This window comes from Hemicordylus capensis, chromosome 2, assembly GCF_027244095.1.
Source record: "Hemicordylus capensis ecotype Gifberg chromosome 2, rHemCap1.1.pri, whole genome shotgun sequence".
Classification (NCBI taxonomy): domain Eukaryota; kingdom Metazoa; phylum Chordata; class Lepidosauria; order Squamata; family Cordylidae; genus Hemicordylus; species Hemicordylus capensis.
Window position 1 is genome coordinate 63471373 of NC_069658.1, and position 19983 is coordinate 63491355.

The following is a 19983-nucleotide window of genomic DNA, read 5'->3' on the forward strand; positions in this document are numbered from 1 at the left end:
TCAGAACCCTTTAAATGTGGTGGCAGAAGGCATACTGTTGCTGGAGTCGAGGATTGAGAGCAAGGTATGTGTCGTAGATGGGTCCAGTCCCCCTTCTGCATCATCAGATTCCGATCCAAGACTGAAGACTGGCATTGGAGAAGTTGTGTGGTAATGAGGGGCGATGTTCTTCAATGCCGAAAGAATAAGAGCATGCAGCCCTAACCATAGCTGTCGGTGTTGAACGTCTTGGCAAATCTGCTGAGGATCTAATGGTCGTAACCACCTGAGAGATTAATGCTGGGCAAGGCAGTACATGTTTCACCTTCACAGGCATTGAGGGTCTGAGCGGAGGTCTCGATACCAATGCACTTGGCATCATAAGACCTACAAGTTGAAGCAGACTTCGATATCAGGGGAGCTGAGTGGAGTACAGACAGGGATGGCATTGACTTCAAGAGCTCATCTAGATGTTTGTGCTTCTTCAGAGTTGTATCTGTTCCGTCCTCCAGGTGCAATATGTGTCTCTTGCGATCCCATCTTGGAAAGGAGTTTTGTGGACGTCTGAACATTGGGGTCAGGGTTTTAGACTCTTTTAGTTGTACAGACCCCAAAGCCAAGTGCCTCAATGTAGATACCTTTGGAGTCAACGCCTTTGATATAGAAGTGGTTTCTGCTGTTGGTGTCGACGGATTCAGGGCATCGCCATACAGCGTATCACACAACCCAGGGCCCCGTTTTCATCTAGTCTGTTTAGAAAAAGACATGCTGAAGTATTATGTTGCTCCCCAAGGCTGATCATACAGGAATCATGCCTATCCTGGGAAGGCAACTTGGCCCCACATTCTCCACAATGTTTTAAATATTTTTGCTGTAATCATATTGGTTAGTTAGTTTTCCATTCTGTGTCTTAGCTCACAAATCCGAGATTGCACTAAAATAGTCTGTTTTCTGTAGGATAGTCAAAAGCAGTCCAACAGTCAAAATTAACACAGAAAATCCGAAGAGTGGTTGAAAAAACAGTCCGGGTCAGAGGAAAAACAATATATTACTATTTACTTTACAGGAACTCACAAGGAACCAATTCAGCAAGGAGCTGGAGCAACCAGAGGTCTGATCGCTATGGCACTTGAAATGGAACTGAAGTGTAAGTCCAGCCCCGCCTTTTATACTTCCATGATGAGCACATCTGGGCCGAGTCTGTATGCCGAGAGGAGCTAGAGCAGTTGGCTGCGAGGTCCCTGAGCAGGTGCATTACCCATTCTTATGGGTTACAATGGATCACAATCCAGATACTGAAGCAACCGCTCAATGCTTAACTACTGTTTGTCTTGCTGGTTCTTGGTCATGGTGCTTAAAAGATTTTTTGGCTTACAATAACAAAATGAAAAAAAAGCCATATCTTTTGGGCAAAGTATCAAGTGCACTTACGTGTACAAAAATGGCATCAAAGAGAATACACAAAGACTACTTTGATTCTGATAATCCACTAGAAAATGCACGAAGCCCCAATGTGCTGAGGCAAGATTAGAATTATTTACAGTCTATGTTCTTCTATTGACAACCATGTCAACTTGTAATGGCTTAAGTGGTGTGATGTTTGAAGACATGGCAACAACTAAATGGCCTGATGTCAAAACTTGCTTCATCTACAAAAGCACCTGCAGTGGGTGAGTGTGCACCTGTGTGCACGACTGAGCAAAAAAGAGAGAGTGAAAGTACACACTTTTCAAGTACGCTTCCTATGAACGAAGGCCATTGTTCTGCTCAGCCAGAACCCTGCTCCCTTGGTTGCCTTGGGCAAACTGTCTTCTGCTTTCCATCAGGAAGTTGGAAATAGTGATCTAATTCTCAGTTGTTATGAGGCTAAGCCAGGACTGTAACATGCTTGAAACATGTTAGAAGTGCTACTGAAATATTAATATTGCTAATAATAAATACCAATAGTTCTGCACCAGAATGCAGCATGTTCTTCCCAAATAATAGTGTTAACTAACATGCTATCATAGCTTTTTAATGAAAAACTTCAAATGAAAGCATCACTGCTCATCCAGCATGAGGAACCAGGCCCTAAATCATTCATAGATGACCTAATTCTGCGTCAGGGTTTTGTGCATAGCAGAACAGCTCCCTTGCTGCAATTTACTGAACTTCAGTCTTTGACACAAGCTTTTGCAGCAACATGGAACCTTGATTGGCCTCGGAGAGTTGGGCTGTTCAGCCCAGTGTTCCCTCTAACAGTGATTCCCAGATGATGTTGACTACAACTCCCAGAATCCACAGCTGCAATTGCTTTTGCTTGGGGATTCTGGGAGCTGTAGTCAGCATCATCTGGGAATCACTGTTAGAGGGAACACTGGTTCAGCCCAATATGGAAAAGTGTCCATCTTGGGTGCAGACTGCAGTCAGAAGGGGGCTGCCTCTCACCTGCAGTATATTGCAAGGAACCCCAAATATTTCCAACTGTAGGGATAGAATCATTAGAAGGTAAAGGAGAGAAAGGAGAATCACCAGAAACACTTAATAGCATAGAAGTATGCATACATCTTTATTTTTGAGAGACAACTTCCACATAAGGTATGGAAGTAATTTTCAAGTACATTATATCAGTTACTTCATTCCAAAACTAGGCTCAGCTGTAAACAACAATACATACTGGTATTATTTAAGTGATCTTCCTTGGGCAAGGGAAATGTTTTAGTAACTTCAGGTTTGCACTTTGAGTATTGTGTACTCTCCCCCGCAGTGTTCTGCACTTGTGAGCAGCTATAATATGGATTTATTTAGTTCAATATAGAACTCAATCCATCCCAATTCCATGGTGATAAAGGAAACTAAATTAATCTGTACTGGAGCATCCAAATAGGTATCCAATTAGATAACTGTCAAGCTCCTTCTAGACTTTATGACATTATAACTTAATACCTTCCCTTCCAGGAAAAATCATTATAGGTAAGAGATTAAGTTTAGCGATGAAAATGAATTTCATAAAGTTGGGGGCGGGGTGCAATAGTCTTGGTTTGGTCATCTCTGAGCTAGGGGAGGGAATGGGGGATGGAAGAGGAAGGAAAACAGCAACTTAGAGGACAGGCCAAGTTGGAAGACCCCAGCTGTCTGTGATGAAGATTTCTGTACATGCTCAAAGCCTGCATGTAGATGTGAACTCTGGAAATTGTCTTTTAAAAACAAAGCACAAAACAAAAAACCCTCCTTACTCAATAACCAGCAGGTTCAAAAAGACACTCCCCAGTAGTTGTACCTGCAAAACCGATGAGCAGCGGCTGGTGTGGGTGCCGCTGGTGGGGTGGTGGGAGGTGTCTTTAAATGAAAGTTAGTAGATGCTTACCTCCCGTACCACTGCACCTGAAAGCTCTTCCCAGGAGTGGTGTGCTGCCCAGCACCCACTGTGAAAGAGGATCGACTCCGCCACTCAGCTGGCCTCTGCAAGTGCATGGAGAACATTTGCTGGCCATGCAAATGGCCCCCGCCAGCTGAGTGGCGGAGCCAATCCTCCACCAGAGCGAGTGCTGGGTGGTGCGTCACTACTGGGCAGAGCTTTCAAGTGCAGCGGTTGGGAGATAAGCACCTACTAATTTACACTTTATAAAGTGCCTCCCACCCCCACCAGCCGCCACTGAAACAGGTATTGAGCATGTTTAGAAGCTTTGACCGTGGACAGTCAGGAATAGCTTAGAAAGAGCCCTCACTGTCAGCCCTCCAAGCTGCTGTTCCCCCTCCTCTCAACTTGGGAAGTTGTGTGTGAGGGGGAGTGAACAGTCAAGAACGTTGGCAAAGGTGGAAGAGCTAATCCAGGGTGGGCCTTTCCAAATTTTGCATAACTCGGGGGGCGGGGAGAATTCTCCTAAAAGACTTGGAAAGATCTAGTATTCTGAATCGATGGATGAATTTCATTACTCAAGAGTAACAGAACTCCCCATTCCTCCACAGCTACCCATAGTTTCAGTTATTTCCTGTTGCTGTTTGGGACCAGCTCTCACACGCAGCATCTCACAGCTTTTACACTATTAGGTGCTATTATGCCAAGCAATGACCAGATGTACTAGAGATCAAAAACCAAGAGTTAACTTATCCAGACTTACATGCCAAGCTGTAACGGAAGCAGAGTTTGACATAACTGTCTTTCTGAGCTCTTCTAAGATGGCATCAGGAAGCTCTTTCCGAGACTGCAAAAGTGGTTTGCACTGAACCTGCCTTAGAAGCAAGTACAACGTTGGCTGCTCAGGAAATGTTTTTAAACCCTAGAGGCAAACAAAATTTGAGTTGAGCATAAAAGAAGAACAAGAACAACCAGAAACCGTTCCAAAGAAAAGCAGGGCATTGTGTGAACAACATAGCTTCAAGTGATTCACAAGATCTGGATGTTCTCAAGGAGCAACGGGGGGCGGGGGGAAATGAAATGAAAGGCAATAACAACATTTAACAAGCAATGTATTTTGGTAGAGGGGCCGTCTCCAGAGAAGACTGTGTCCAGTCTTGTTTGGAGACATAGCTCTTCTACACAGATTTTACCGAGAAACAGACACAATTTGTGTCTTGTTAACTGCTAAATGAATTCCCTGATGGAGACAATGAAGACGTGTAGGGAATTACTTACTAAATAATAATTGCACTTTATTGGTCTTCCCTACTGCACCTTTCCTGTTCTCGGCTATCACATAAGGTGCTTAATAAGTTAAGGAAGAAGGTCAATGCATCATTTCTCTCTTTTTATTCTGCTAGAAGACAGGAAATTGGCAAACACCTACACACTTCAAGATGATGAATTGGCAAGGCAAACAATCCTCAAGTGAATCTCAGCTTTTTGACCCCAAAGCAAAACCACCATCACAGCTGCCATAAGCATAGTCATGCACATTTTTCCCCAGAAGGGTTGAATTTCCTATACATGACAAAGTTCTTTGGCAATGAAGTGACTAAAATACCTAGTCAAGTATGTATTCAAGGCAAATTATACATGTTTAACTTGAGATTGTCCTTTGGCTGCTATCGTTTTCTCTGAAACCCAATTTTGGGTAAAATGAAAAAAGCCAAAAAAACCCTAAATATATCAACAAAAGCTTGTCTTTTCCAGATATTTCTGAAATTCTGACATCCTGGCAAAAGACCTAAGCAGACCTGCACAACTTTGCCATCCCGCACCTCCACCAGCTGTTGGACCACAACTCCCACAGTGGACAATAATCAGTTCTAGTGCGAGTTCTAGTCAAGACCTGCAGGAGGACCAAAGCTGTACAACCCTCGTCCAAAAAGGAGCAAGAAGAAAAAAATCACAAATATGAACTAACCAATATGATTACAGGGGGAAAAAATCCTTCTTATACAAAGACTAGATCAGGGGTAGGCAACCTTGGTTCTCCAGCTGTTGAACTACAACTCCCATCATCCCCAGCCACAATAAATCAAGTTCAACAACAGCTGGAGAAACAAGGTTGCCTACCTCTGGACTAGATCTTCAAGAAAACAAGACAAAGGCATGTCTGCACACAAATATATAATGTGCTCAGTACCGAGAGCCCACATATATCTGGGAGCTTCAGCTCATGATGATCTACTCATCTATATATATGATGGGATGTATAGCCATGGGTGCTGGCTGGACAGGCTGCCTCGCCTACTTCCATGGGCACTTTGGAGAATTTCCCCCCGAGAATGCTATTCACACTTCTGGCTATGAACCAACAGCATTCAGTGGAAGCACAAGCCACTGCCACAGGAACAAGCTGCATATTACATGGTTTGAGTCAGGCAGATAGGCAGCTGGTGCACAGCAAACTCCTTGCGTTAATTTACAACAACTGAGCAGAGGGCAAAGCTGCACTGCAAAGAACCTAGCTCTCTGTTCAGCATTTCAAAACAGAACTGCCCTGATAGCAGTCATACCTTGGTGCAAAGAGCCTCAGCTTCTGAGGTTCTCCCTGTCTCATTCAAGTCAGTAATAGCCTGGAAAAGAGACCACTCTTCAAGAGCCTGGGCATGGGAAGCTGGAAGATTCTTTTCTTTAGCTGGAAAAGATGTAAAGTGTGTTACTGCTCTATGTCCCAGGGCTAGTTCACATTCCAAGCCTGAGCAACAGAGAAAGACAGAGAGGTGTCGATTCTTACATGAAAGCAAGCTTTGGGTTCCTAGAAAAATGCAATGAAAGTATCCAGGAATTTAGCCCTTTGACAAATATTTTAGGCCTTGGGGAAGATGAAAATCATGGCCCCCCTACAAGTTCCCTGTTTCCCAACAACCGTCTCTCACATTTGAGCTCAAGCCAGAAGCCAGATTCTGTATCCTGCTGCTGCAAACAATGTGAAGGGAGTGGGGAGAGGGGAGACCATTACTTCTTAGGATCTGATGGGGATGGGTAGGATCAGAATTGTTATTCTTTCCCAAAACAATGAAAAATATGGGGTTTTTTTTTGGAATGTCAAATTCTGCATCATCATACTTGATACACAGAGTACCCTTAGGACAGTTCCTGGTCTACAACGGAAGAACAATAAATCTTTCCAAAAGGACTGAGAGGACATTGGTGTTCGTGTGATGCATTTGGAAGCTGCTAACACCATGGATCATCACCATTTCTTGACTGCTGGCCAAACTACATCTTATGTTGAATGTGTCATTTGACCTTGGCATGTTCAGGCTTTTGAATGGAAACAGTAACTGCAGGCGATTGGGGAAGAGATCGAGAGTGGGACCCAGACATGGGTGGATGGTGGAGGCTTTAAGGATTTACCTCTGCCACAGTTACTATCTGGATCCTGCCCCCTATAGTTCCTATTTACAAAAAAATACCCTCAAAAAACCCAGCACACTAAGGCCAAAGTAGGTGTTTAACGTAACATGCACCTCGACCCATAGGCCCTTACATTTATGTACAAGGTGTTTCCATTATGACAATGCCCTTTGTGACCACTAGAAATATTTTCATATACTAAAATATATACAAAGGAAGTAGATGCATTGACATCTGTTTTGGTCGCACTGAATGGCCACAGATGAGGAAGCCACCCTGAGGAGCTATACCCCTGCAACAGACCTTGCCTGCCCCTCAGAAACATATCTGTGGGAGGCACAGGAGGCTGCAGAGCCAAGAGAGGAATCTCTGAACATCTCCCCTCTGTGTGCAACCCCAATTCAGTATGTTGAGCAGTAAAACAGCATCAAACACACAATCATAATTAGAAAACAGTGGCAGCAGAAAGGAGACCAATTTAAATAATGTTTGAATTCTTGGGAGAATAGAAGGCCTTCGTCTGACCTGGTGCCAAAAATACATGAGAGTGGGGACCAGGCAAGACTCCTATGAGCTGCTTTATACCGAGATAGACCATTTGGTTGACTATTGTCTACACTGACTGGCAGAAGCTCTTCAGAGTTTCAGACAGGGGTCTTTCCCAGGCAAACCTGGAAATGCCAGAGATTCATCTAGGACCTCCCCTCCCTGGGAAGGGCATTCCACGGGCATTCCAAGGGCATTCCACAACCAAAAATGGCCTCTGGCCGCCACCACCAAACCTGAAAAAGGGAGGGGTAGTGAGAGGAGGGCTTTTAAAAAGACAGAAAAGGTGGATACTAAATGGAAATCATAATATGTGTTGAGCAAAATACTAGAAAATGAGAATCTACATCATTATAAGGGTACATATTTGGTTCTTGCAGTCAAACATTTCCAAGTGAATTTGAGGCATTTGCTACAAAGAGCAGAAGAGATTCCACAACCCAAAACAGAAACCTAAGTTAAATGTGACACTGTATAACTGCTAACATGGAAAAGAAATGGTAGACCCCTCCATTAGAAGGAAGCAGAAGTCAGTCAGATACCACCAACCTTCTGTCTAATGGATTTAAAGTTGCCTACACATCACCATGAAAGGAGGCTTTCGTCCTTCAGGCATCCAGGCCTCAAACCATTTAGGACTTAAAAAAGGTAAGCACCAATGCTTTAAAATTGTGCTCAGAAATGGGAAAGCAACCAGCACAGTTGTTTCAGAACTGGCATATTGGAAAGGTATTGGGATTCTCATCAACTAATTGTTTCAAAAGAGAATGATATTGAAGACTAGAAGAAAACTGCAAAAGGTTTCATCTCAACATTAGTGATATAACAACAACAACAACAACAAAGTCTTACTTTTAGCAGAGATTGTAGCTACAATCATTTCCCCCAAATCTGTCCTCTTGGGCTGCCTATTATGCAGACAAGCAACTGTGTTTTCAGCATGACAGGCAGCCAGGAGAACTGCCCAAGCAGCAGGATCATCTGAAATAAATATAAGTGAGTGTTGTTTTCAAGACACACCAAGCGAATAGCTCCATAGCAATATAAGTGAATGTAAAACCACTTGTGTAAAACCTTAAAAATAATAAGAGGCATAAAACCCTAGAATGTTTGCATGTTCAAGACACTTGAGAATTCTCACTGTAACACATACATTCTTTTATAAGTATCACCAAAGAGCAAAATTGGTTTTGCACAGGCACAGCACACTGCAATTATTCCGAATACGAGAACTGGTTATGAGCAGACCTTAAAAGCTTTGCAAAAATGGGTTTGCTTCACTTTGTCCCCCACAGGGATTTGCAAATGCATAGAAATTTCAGAGTCTCATAACTGGGCTGTTCTGCTGCTATTAGGAAGAGATGCTCATAAGCATTTTTCTGTTGTATCCAAGTGTCAGCATGTCAAGAATATAAAAATGCAGCACCAAAGAGCAAAGCATTATCGCAGCACTTGAGTTCAGATTCCAGTTTTTATTCCACACATTTATCCCGTACACTGAGGACAGCATTCTGCATCAAAACAAGTTGTAAATACATATTTATAATACATCCTCCTCTGCCCCCAATTCTCTCTGCCCTCACCAAACCAAACTCGTGCACCCTATTAATTTATCATTTTTCCAAGAAAAAGGGTCTAGCTCTTCCCACTTGACCCCTATGTAGCTCAACAAACATAGCCACGTAATCTGTCTACAAATTTCCTGCTGAGCAGAGAGGCACCTTTTAAAAGTAGCAATTCTCTCTATTGAACAGGTGGAGAGCAACTGGCCCTATCCATCCCCAGCACAGCATCCCTCCAGTGGCCGTTACTGGTGTCTATCTTAAAAAAAAGAAAGATTGTGAGCCCTTTGGAGACAGGGAGCCATTTTATTTATTTATATATATGTAAACTGCTTTAGGAACTTTTGGTGAAAAGTGGTATGTAGTGATCAGACTCCTGTCACCCTAAAGAGTTAACCGGAAGTGAACCCTGTCTTGGAACATAGGAAGCTGCCATATACCGAGTCAGACCATTGGCCTATCTAGCTCAGTATTGTCTACACAGACTGGCAGCGGCTTCTCCAAGGTTGCTTCAAGGCTTCTCCAAACTTGACTGACAGGCTGGTGAACTTCAGGGTTCAGCCAATCAGCACACCAGGTGGGTGGGACCTAGAGAGCTTTTGTCAGAAAGAAGCTAGGTGGGAGGTGCATAAGAGGACATGTAGCCATGGAGGTTGGCTGCAGGAGGATTACTGCAGGGGCTTGATTCTCAACCAGGGTTTGGTGAGTTCAAGGAAAAAGGAAGCCAAGGCTAGTGGCTTTGGACATTTAGTGGTTTTGAAAGTGGTTTAGTAAGAGTTTGCGTTAGAATTTATATTTCTTTGGAGTGTGTGCTTTTGCATATTCCTGATACAGGTCTATTATTGTTTACCTGTAACGTAATTAAAATAAGAAACATTAGCCTACGCCCATCCTACGTAGGGCGTAGCAAAAGATTCTATAAATATTTAAGTGTGCATTAAAACAACCTATTTTTGTACCTTACTAAGTATTTTGAACTGTATATAAAAGCTGAGAAAGCCTCAGATGGAAGCAGTCTATAGTAACTGAATAAAACGGGGGGGGGGGTGTTAGTTCTTTTCTTTTTACAAGCCTCTCCAAGTTGTTTTTTAACTCAGATAAAGCCCCCCCCCCCCCCCCCGCTGAAGGGGGGATTTCTCTGTTGCAAACATCCTCAAACGTTCAGCAGCTATCAGTTTTCTCACTGCATCTAGGCTTGCACCTGGAAGACTTTTGTACTTATCCAATAACAAAATAAAGAGAGTTTTCCCTGGGACTCTCCCCCAAGCCCAGGGAGGTTCAAGCTCTGTTGGTAAGCGGGGTGGTGGCAGCAGGGATGATTCAGCATTTCTTTCCCTTATGTGAGCTTGCTCTGAGACAAAGGCTTTAATCCACTACCTGATATATATAGATATCCGTCATATCATATTTGTCTCCATATTTACAATAGCAAGAGGCATACACATTTAAGCCCTCTCTCTCAATAGTCTATAGAGGGGGTGAAGTGAGTGGTCATTGCTCTCAAGGCTCCTCCTTATGGAGTCCTTTCCAGGCTTTGCCTGCAATCAGCTGACTCACTGTCCTTGAGCTTGGGAATGGCTTGCCAGCAAAACTCTGCCTCAATTCTTTGGGTCAGTGCCCTTGCCCAGATTAGCCTCAAGCTTAAGCAGCAGCACAGAATACAGCTTTAGAGAGAGAAAAGCTGAAGTCACACATAGATTATCTATGTTTAACATACTACATTCAAGCCAATAGCTTCACTGCAAAGTTAGGAACATAGGAAGCTGCCATATACAGAGTCACACCATTGGTCCATCTAGTTCAGTATTGTCTACACTGGCAGAGGCTTCTCCAAGGTTAGAGGCAGGAGTCTCTCTCAGCCTTATCGTGGAGATGCCAGGGAGGGAACTTTGAACCTTCTGCACGCAAGCAGGCAGATGCTCTTCCCAGAGCGGGCCCATCCCCTGAGAGGAATATCTTATAGTGCTCACACATCTCCTATTCAAACCAGGGTGGACCCTGCTTAGCAAAGGAGATGATTCATGCTTGTTACCACAAGATCAGCTCTCCTCCCATAAGTTAAATGTTCACAGAAAGTATCTTCAGTAACTTAACATGTTGGCTGTGTGGAACTCCCCCTCTTTTACAGTTCTTATTTCTGAAGCAAAGTAAATGAAGGTAGCACTCTGATTAACTGCCAACTTCGCAAAAAGCTGCAATAGAGGACTTTATAATAAAAATGTCAACTCTGCTCATCAAGACAGGAGGACTACCTGTAAATTTATTTTCTATGCAGCATAATAGATATTAAAAGCTCAATGTTTTCAGACTGTTCCCAAAAAATCAACTTCTTACACTACTCTGCTAAGCATCTCACAGAAACATCTTGCTTAAAATGAAGGGACTAGAATGATTAATTTAGAAGTAAAGGTCACCTGGAGAAAGATGAGCTGCCTTTTGGATATTCTTCAGTGTGTTGTTTTGTTTGTCTTCAGCTGTGTGACATCCTAATGCCAGTTGATTAACTGCAGTATGCAGCAAGGCTTTCTAAACATGATAATATTTAGAAAATGAGTACTTTATTCTTTAAGGTTGTTTTCTAAAAAAATCAACTTATGTTCATACTAACCTTTCCATGGTTTAAATCAAGTATGTGAGCAACAGTTCCTGCTACAGCTCCACCCTGCAAGATAGCATATCAATCAGTTATTACATGATAGAGCATTTCAAGTGTAAGATAGCAATATGCCATGAAAATTCTTCTGACCTTTGGATCAATGAATGAGACAATGTCAACTAGCTTTGTACAATTAAATATTTTGACTTCCTGATAGGAAAATAAAGTTGGCAGTAACTTGCTTTGCTCTCTCCCTCCAATGGCACAACAAGAATACTCACAATTGACCAGTCATGGAGGAAACTAGCCAGGTAATTTGGGGCCCTCAGGCCAGTTTCCCATGCTGGACCACCCCATGACATGAGCTCACCCATCTCCCGGGGGGATGTAGGTGCTCAGTTGGCTTTCCTGGAGTTGAGCACCACTGGGAGGGAAACAAGAGACCAGCGGTCACACCTTCTGGTCCCTATTCTCCCCTTCAGCAATTCCAAGGAAAGCTTAGTTGGCAGTGGACATCCTTCTCCTCCAGTGCTGTCACCAGAATGACAACACTGAAAAAGACCATGCCCACTGCTGCCAACTGTCACCCAACAATCCTTCTCACTGACCTCATCTCCTAGCAAGCTTACTGGGCAATGGTGGGCAGCAGCAGGGGATGCCACCCCACCCCCCAGAATGCAGCACCATTTGGATTTTCCAGATGCCCCAGCCCCTCCTGAAGGATGAAGGCGGCTGCTGCCGCTACTGCCCACCATTTTCTGGGAGGTTTGTTGGCAGCAGGGCCCAATTGGGAGGATTACTAGGCAGTGGTGGGGCAGCAGCAGACATCCTCCTGCTGCTTCTTCTTCAGGGGCTGGCCAGGTGTACCTTCAAGTGGGCATACATAGGTCCTTGAGCCCACGCCCAATGTGGCTGACCCTGGAACCAGCAGATAAACTCAGTGGGAACTACTATGGTAGTTTCAAGCAGGAAACCCCAAGAGCTGAGAGGGTTTGCTGTAGCAGTGACTGCCTTGCCCTTCCAAGAAGAAGGTGGACACTGGAATCAAGGAAACTTTGCACAGGCTCAGGACAATGAGCAAGTGCTTACAACTGCACAGTTAGCTCACCCCAATCACGGCCACTTAGGCAATGCTAATGGAGTGGTGATTTTTAGCTGTAGCCATTGTCTGCTGCACTGAATACAGCAGACTGTAATCCTCGAATTGATTGAGGAAACTTTTTTATTCCCATTCCATTTCCAACCCACTTCAATACCACCAGAAGCGCTCGTTTGTAGGACACGTGTGCTAGCTTCAGTTACTAAAAAGTCCTATAGCTAGCACATACATGCTAGAGCAGGAGTAGGCAATCTTGGCCATCCAGCTGTTGTTGAACTACAACGCCCATAATTCCCAATTTATTGTGGCTGGAGATTAAGGGAATTGCAATTCAATAACAGCTGGAAGGCCAAGATTGCCTGCTCCTGAACTATAGTGTGCTTTCAAGGTCTTGGAGCAGCGGGGGGATGTAGGAAACTAAAGATGATTTAAATAGCATCCAATCTCTGCCATAAGAGACCCTTGGCTGCCTTTTCTGAGCATCAAATAGGCACATCAGATACCCAAATGAAGTCAAGGTCACTATTAATATACACAACATGTATTTTCTATAAACAGAAGGGATAACATTAATGTCCATTTGACAAACAGATCGTGCTGAAGACTATTTGTCACAACTGTTACTGTTAACATGTGCAGTGCGGTGTAGGAGTTCAAGTGTTGAACTAGGACCAGGGAGACCCAACTTCAAATCCCCGATCAGCCATGGAACTCACTGGGTGACTTTGGGCCACTCACTTTTCTCTCAGTCTAACCTACCTCACAGGATTGTTGTGAGGATAAACATAAATATATATATAGTGCTCTGGCTTCATGAAGAGGGATATAAATAAAATAAATATATAAATTATTGATGTTAACCAATTTTTAAAATTTTTAGTAAGAAGCTCTTATTTCAAACTATCCATATTCACCTTTGCATGCTGTGGTGTAAGTCGAGGTACCAGTCGAGACAAGAGAGACCACAGGGCAGGATTATTTGGGTTGCTGGAGAAGAGACCACAGCAGTATTGAAATTGGCATTTTCTAAAGTAGGAGTGTCACACAGATTGACATTATCAAATCTGCTTTTTAAGTAACTGTTTCTAAGAGCATTTCCTAACTTATATTGACAGTCCTTTTAAGACAGAAAAGGGTATCAAGATTTTTGATGGCTAGTGATTAAAAATAGAGGACATAAGTGCGAGAACTAGTTCAAACACAGTTTACTGAAAGATTAGGTTAGACAGATTCAAATCTCAAGTTATACTAACAGATCAAGACTTCAAAGAAGGGGGCAAAAGGTACTTAAGATCAAAACACATTTCCCTCATCAGTTACCAAGAGTGAGGGATGAACTCCCCTTGACTTAATTCAGAACGGACTTTGCTAAAACAAAGGTGCTTTTTTATTTTAAAAAATAAGATCAACTCCTTGTTTTTGTCTCTGAGCCAATTCTAAAATGCAGACTCTACTGTGCTCCTAATGACATCACTGGAACACGATGAAGCCCAAAAGTCTAAGGCACCAATCCCATTCCGATCTTGGCTCAAATTTGGACTTGGTGAACTTTCCATCTCCACAACTCATTAGGAGTTGCAAACTTCAGCAATATCACAAGTTGCAATAATAGAATTTAATCCTAAAGTTTGATAACACAAGATGGTTCCTAAACAGAACACCAACAACAGCAATAGTATGAAATTTAAGATTTCTGTGCAGCTATATTTAGCTTAAAAGGCTTAACATAGAAATATGGGTAAAGCAAAGAGCTGTCTGGGCAGATTAAGCTACATGCAACCTTAGGGAACAGTGTGGAGAAGCTACTGCATTATAGACTCTAGTTTTATCAGATTAAAAGCTATTACATAATCCTGACAACTCAAGTAACAGAGAAGTTACTTCAACAATGTCCACAATGTCCAATAATGTCCACGATGTCAAGCTTATATATTTTTCTGTGGAAATAGTCTATATTTATAGAACAGGAAAAAACAGATTCATTTATGTAATTTTCCTCCCTGTTTGTAGCCAGATATCCCTTCAAGAACAAGCAATGATATTAACCCAACAATTATGAGGTTTCACAGTGTTCCATAAACTTAGCTGTTGCTATCTATTACTAGATGGAAGGAGGATGGCTGACCTAAGGGTTTTGGAGTGCGAGCTCAAGGTGTGTTCATTCAGTTCACTTGGGCCTGTTGCTTTGAAGTTCAATCAATGGTTCAAATTAAAATAGGGAAGGTTTAACTTGCCTGCATCTTCAACACTTTGAGGAAAAGGAAGTTTGGATAATTATGTTAAATGGATAAGAACTCTTCCCCTATTGAGGGAAAGAGTGGTATCGGGACATATCCAGAGGAAAAAACTTCTGTTTTCACATAAAAAACTGGAGCTAAGTTTCAAATCTCAGCTCAGCCATTCATGGAGTGTTCCTCACAGGGTTGTTGTAATGCTGAAATGGCTCTCTGGAATCCTTGGAGAATGAGTGGGGTACAGCTAAAACACACACATTAATTTTGGAAAAGCGGGTTACATACCTGTGGACAGCTTTAGAAACTTGTCTCTGAGCTGCCAGACTTCTGCCTTGCAATGCATAGACAGCAGATGTAAGAAGGCACCACTCATAAACATTATCTTTTCTTTCTATGTGCTTCAATAATTCCTTAAGTGCTGCTGTTGCAAGTGTAGCATCTTGCTTTATCAGCCCCAAAGTACATAAAGCTTGCAGACTTTCCATATTGGGTTCCTGTAATATAGAACTGTAAGGGCAACACAGATAAAATGGTTATGTCATGCACTACCACCAATCATTTGAATGATCTATTGTTTACTTGGCACAGTATTTAGAATATGCAACATTTCTGCCATCTGAAGAATTAGTTGTGCCTCAAGAAGCACTGCAAAATGCTCATAAACAACAAAATGGGAAGGAACCATTGCTCAGTGGTAGAGGACAGGCTTTGTGTGTAAGGCAGTCCTAGGTTCAGTTTCAGATAGCAGAGCCAGGAAACAACTCACCTAAGAGGCTGGAGATCTGCTGCTAGCTGGAGCATACCTGCTTGGGCCAGATGGACTAACGCTCTCACTCAATATCCCTCAACTTCATATGTTCATCTTCCTTACATCTCAAGAGAGCTGACTTCCTACTCCTCCTAACTTGCAACTATATCCTTTTAGCACACGTTCATACAGCCCTGCAGGCATGCAAGGTTTTCACTGCTGCATATTTTATGAAATGAAATTTCATGTTTTATGAAATGAAATTTCATGTTTTATGAAATTTAATAGTGGTCTCCCCTTCCGGCTGTCCTGCCAGCTCTTTGACCTTGGGGAGCACTGCCAACAACCCACATAGCTTTTCCCTGCTCCTCTGTAATGCCAGGTCAGTCCAAAATAAATCTGAACTCATCCATGATTTGATCATGGATGAAGGGGCCGACCTGGTATGTATTACCGAGACTTGGTTGTGGGAGGCTAGTGGTCCAGTTTGGTCCCAGCTTCTCCCTCCAGGATATTCTGTAGAGGAGCAGGTGAGGGGACGTGGGCGGGGAGATGGGGTGGCTGTGGTCTATAAGGATAACATCTCCCTTACCAGGGTCCCTGTCAGGGTATCAGACCATATTGAATGTGTGTACTTGAGTTTGGGGACCAGGGATAGATTGGGACTTCTGTTGGTGTACCGATCGCCCCACTGCCCAGCGGAATCCCTTACTGAGCTCATGGACTTGGTCGTGGAACTTGCATTGGAGTCTCCCAGACTCTTGGTGCTGGGGGACTTCAATGTTCATTTTGGGAGCAATCTGTCCGGGGTAGCTCAGGAGTTCATAGTGGCCATGACAACTATGGGCCTATCCCAAGTGGTCTCTGGACCGATGCATATTGCAGGTCACACGCTTGATTTGGTATTTTACTCTGATCAGGGTGGTGTTCCGTGGGTGGTGACTCCTGTGATTTCCCCATTGTCATGGACGGACCACCATCTGGTTAAGGCTGGACTTACAACCACTTCCCACCTCCGCAGGGGCAAGGGGCCCATTAGAATGGTCTGCTCGAAGAGGTTATTGGATCCATTAAGATTCCAAGAAGCCTTGGAGGGATTTAATGTTGGCTTTGCTGGTGATCCTGTTGATGCCCTGGTTGAGGATTGGAACAACTTGCTCACCAGGGCGGTAGACACGACTGCTCCCAAGTGTCCCCTCCGACCTGCTTCAAAATTGGCCCCTTGGTATACAGAAGATCTACGGGGGCTGAAACGGCAAGGTAGGCGACTGGAGCGCAAGTGGAGGAAGACTCTACTCAAATCTGACAGATTGCAACATAGAGCACATCTAAAGATCTATGCTCAGGCAATATGTGCGGCAAAGAGGCAGTTCTTTTCTGCCCGTATTGCCTCTGCGAATTCACGTCCAGCGGAGTTGTTCAGGGTTGTGAGGGGATTAGTATCTGCCCCCCCTCCCTTGAACCAGAATTTGGAGTCATCAGTTACCCGCTGTGATGTGTTTAAAGAGTTTTTCGCAGATAAGATCTCTTGGATTCGGGACGACCTAGATGGAGACTCCACAATTAATTTGATGTCTAAGCTGGAGATGCCCAACAACTCCTCTTATGTGATTCGACTGGATCAGTTTCAGTTTGTGACTCCTGAGGATGTGCACAAGCTGCTTGGATTGGTGAGGCCTACGACTTGTTCTCTTGACCCTTGTCCAACATGGCTTGTTCGATCTAGCAGGGAGGTTGTTGTAAACAGCCTGGTGGATATCATAATTTATGATTCATAAATGCTTCTCTGGGGGAGGGCAGGATGCCTCCTTGTCTTAAGGAGGCAATCATTAAACTTCTTCTAAAGAAGCCTGCATTAGATCCCTCAGAGTTGAGCAATTATAGGCCTGTTTCCAACCTCCCATGGCTGGGCAAGGTAATTGAGAGGGTAGTGGCCTCAGCTCCAGGTGGTCTTGGAGGAAACTGATTATCTAGACCCATTTCAAACTGGTTTTCGGGCGGGCTATGGGGTAGAGACTGCCTTGGTCAGCTTGATGGATGATCTCCAATTGGCAATTGACAAAGGAATGTGTATCTGTTGGTCCTTTTTGATCTCTCGGTGGCTTTTGATACTATTGACCATGGTATCCTTCTGGAACGTCTGAGGGTGTTGGGGGTGGGAGGCACTGTTTTACAGTGGTTCCGCTCCTACCTCTTGGATAGATTCCAGATGGTGTCAATTGCAGATTGTTGTTCTTCAAAATCTGAGCTTAAGTATGGTGTCCCTCAAGGCTCTGTACTTTCTCCAATGTTTTTTAACATCTACATGAAACCTCTGGGAGAGATCATCAGGGGATTTGGAGCTGGGTGTTACCAGTATGCTGATGACACCCAGTTCTACTTCTCCATGTCAACTTCTTCAGGAGCTGGCATATCCTCCCTAAATGCCTGCCTGGAAGCAGTAATGGGCTGGATGAGGGAGAATAAACTGAAGCTGAATCCAGATAAGACGGAGGTACTTATTGTGCAGGGTCAGAATTCTAGACACAATTTTGATCTGCCTGTTCTAGATGGGGTCACACTTCCCCAAAAGGAACAGGTTCGCAGTCTGGGAGTACTTCTGGATTCACACCTCTCCCTGGTTTCTCAGGTTGAGGCGGTGGCCAGGGGTGCTTTCTATCAGCTCCAGCTGATACGCCAGCTGCGCCCGTTTCTCGAGATCAATGACCTCAAAACTGTGGTACATCTGCTGGTAACCTCCAGACTTGACTTTTGTAATGTGCTCTACATGGGGCTGCCTTTGTACGTAGTCCGGAAACTTCAGTTGGTTCAGAATGCAGCAGCCAGGTTGGTCTCTGGGTCATCTCTGAGAGACCATGTTACTCCTTTACTGATGGAGTTACACTGGCTGCCAATAGGTTTCCAGACAAAATACAAAGTGCTAGTTATAACTTACAAAGCCCTAAACGGCTTAGGCCCTGGGTATCTAAGGGAGTGTCTTCTTCGTTATGAGCCCCACCGCCCATTGAGGTCATTGAGGAGATCCGTCTCCAGTTACCGCCAACTTGTTTAGTGGCTACACAGAGACGGGCCTTCTCGGTCGCTGCCCCGAGATTGTGGAATGCGCTCCCTGCTGAGATATGATCCTCCCCATCTCTGGCAATTTTCAAAAAACACCTGAAAACCCTTCTTTTCACCCAAGCTTTCTCAGCTTCCTAGATTGTGGGTGTTTTAATTTCTGGTTTATTTTAAAATTCAGAACCCGATTTCGGGGCTTTTAAATCACTGTAATCGTTTAATTGTTGTTTTAAAATGTTTTTAAATTGTTAATTGTTATATTGTTTTTTAAATTTGTTTTAGCTCTTTACTGTTTTAGTGGTGTGTTTTAATTGTAAACCGCCCTGAGCCATTTTGGAAGGGCGGTATAGAAATCAAATCAAATCAAATCAAATCAAAATCAATAAAAATATGGCAGTTAAAGTTCCATGAGGATGGAACTCTCCCCATCACTGCTACCAAAAGGAAGGCTCCACTTAACTGCAATTGCATCACTAGACTCACAGCCCATAACCTATTGAAATATGAATTAAATTTAGTCTTATATCAACATTCCTAAGGGCCCATTCACGTAGGCTGAGATCCCTTTCAACCACTCTCAGGTAGAGATAATGTGGAGAATGCAGGAACCAGCACTTCAAGGATGCTCCTCCCACTGAGATATCTGTGATTGTGGAAGATTCTGGAACTGCTGATATGAAGACAACTGAAGTTCTGCTTTTACATGAACAAACAACTGCTTGACAGAAGTTTAAGGTATCTGGATCTTTTTATTAAAGGGTGACACAACACTAACTGAAAATCAGGTTTGCAAACTTACACAGTTTGAACAAAAAGATAGTAGCACTGTATAGTACAGTCTTCAATCGGGTGAATACAGAGTCAGTCATACTCACAAGTCATTCTATATTTTCTTTAAATGAACGGTGCTACTGTTCACGTAAACATGCAACAGTGGTGAAGGGCCAGTCTTGCAGTAGCAAGCATGAATTGCCCCCCTTTGCTAAGCACCTTAGTTTGCATTTGGATGGATGGATGGACGGACGGACAGACGGACTACATGAGAGCGCCATCTGCAGAAAGGTATTCCCAATAGGGGCTGTGGACATAGTTCAGTGGCAGGGGTATCTGCTGGCATGCAAAAGGTCCCAAGTTCAATCCTAGCATCTCCAGGCAAGGCTGGGAGAGATTCCTGCCTGAAACCTTCGAGAGCTGCTGTCAGTCAGTGTAGACAATACTGAGCTGGATGGAACAATGGTCTGATTCAGTATAAAGCAGCTTTTTATGCTCCTATATTAAACAGTCAACTATATTGAACAGTCAACCCTTGATGCAAACCATGGTTAAGCGTTACACTCAAAGGATGAGAACCCAGAATGTTAAACTATGGTTATGGGAAGCTCCCTATTAATTATTATGCTTTCTTGCCCTTCTGTTT

The 19983-nt window shown here is 43.5% G+C and overlaps 1 protein-coding gene across 2 annotated transcripts in view; it reads right to left on the reverse strand.

The window, feature by feature from the left end:
• The window catches only part of SKIC3 (SKI3 subunit of superkiller complex), an 84255-nt gene that overhangs the window by 11314 nt on the left and 52958 nt on the right, over nucleotides 1–19983 (reverse strand). For both annotated transcript variants that reach the window (XM_053295915.1, XM_053295914.1), the window contains exons 31-37: nucleotides 15047–15268; nucleotides 13442–13514; nucleotides 11441–11494; nucleotides 11247–11358; nucleotides 8123–8251; nucleotides 5881–6002; nucleotides 4080–4238 (exon numbers count right to left, since the gene is read on the reverse strand). In XM_053295915.1, the coding sequence (XP_053151890.1) occupies nucleotides 4080–4238; nucleotides 5881–6002; nucleotides 8123–8251; nucleotides 11247–11358; nucleotides 11441–11494; nucleotides 13442–13514; nucleotides 15047–15268 (871 nt within the window). The remainder of the gene's footprint in view (nucleotides 1–4079; nucleotides 4239–5880; nucleotides 6003–8122; nucleotides 8252–11246; nucleotides 11359–11440; nucleotides 11495–13441; nucleotides 13515–15046; nucleotides 15269–19983) is intronic.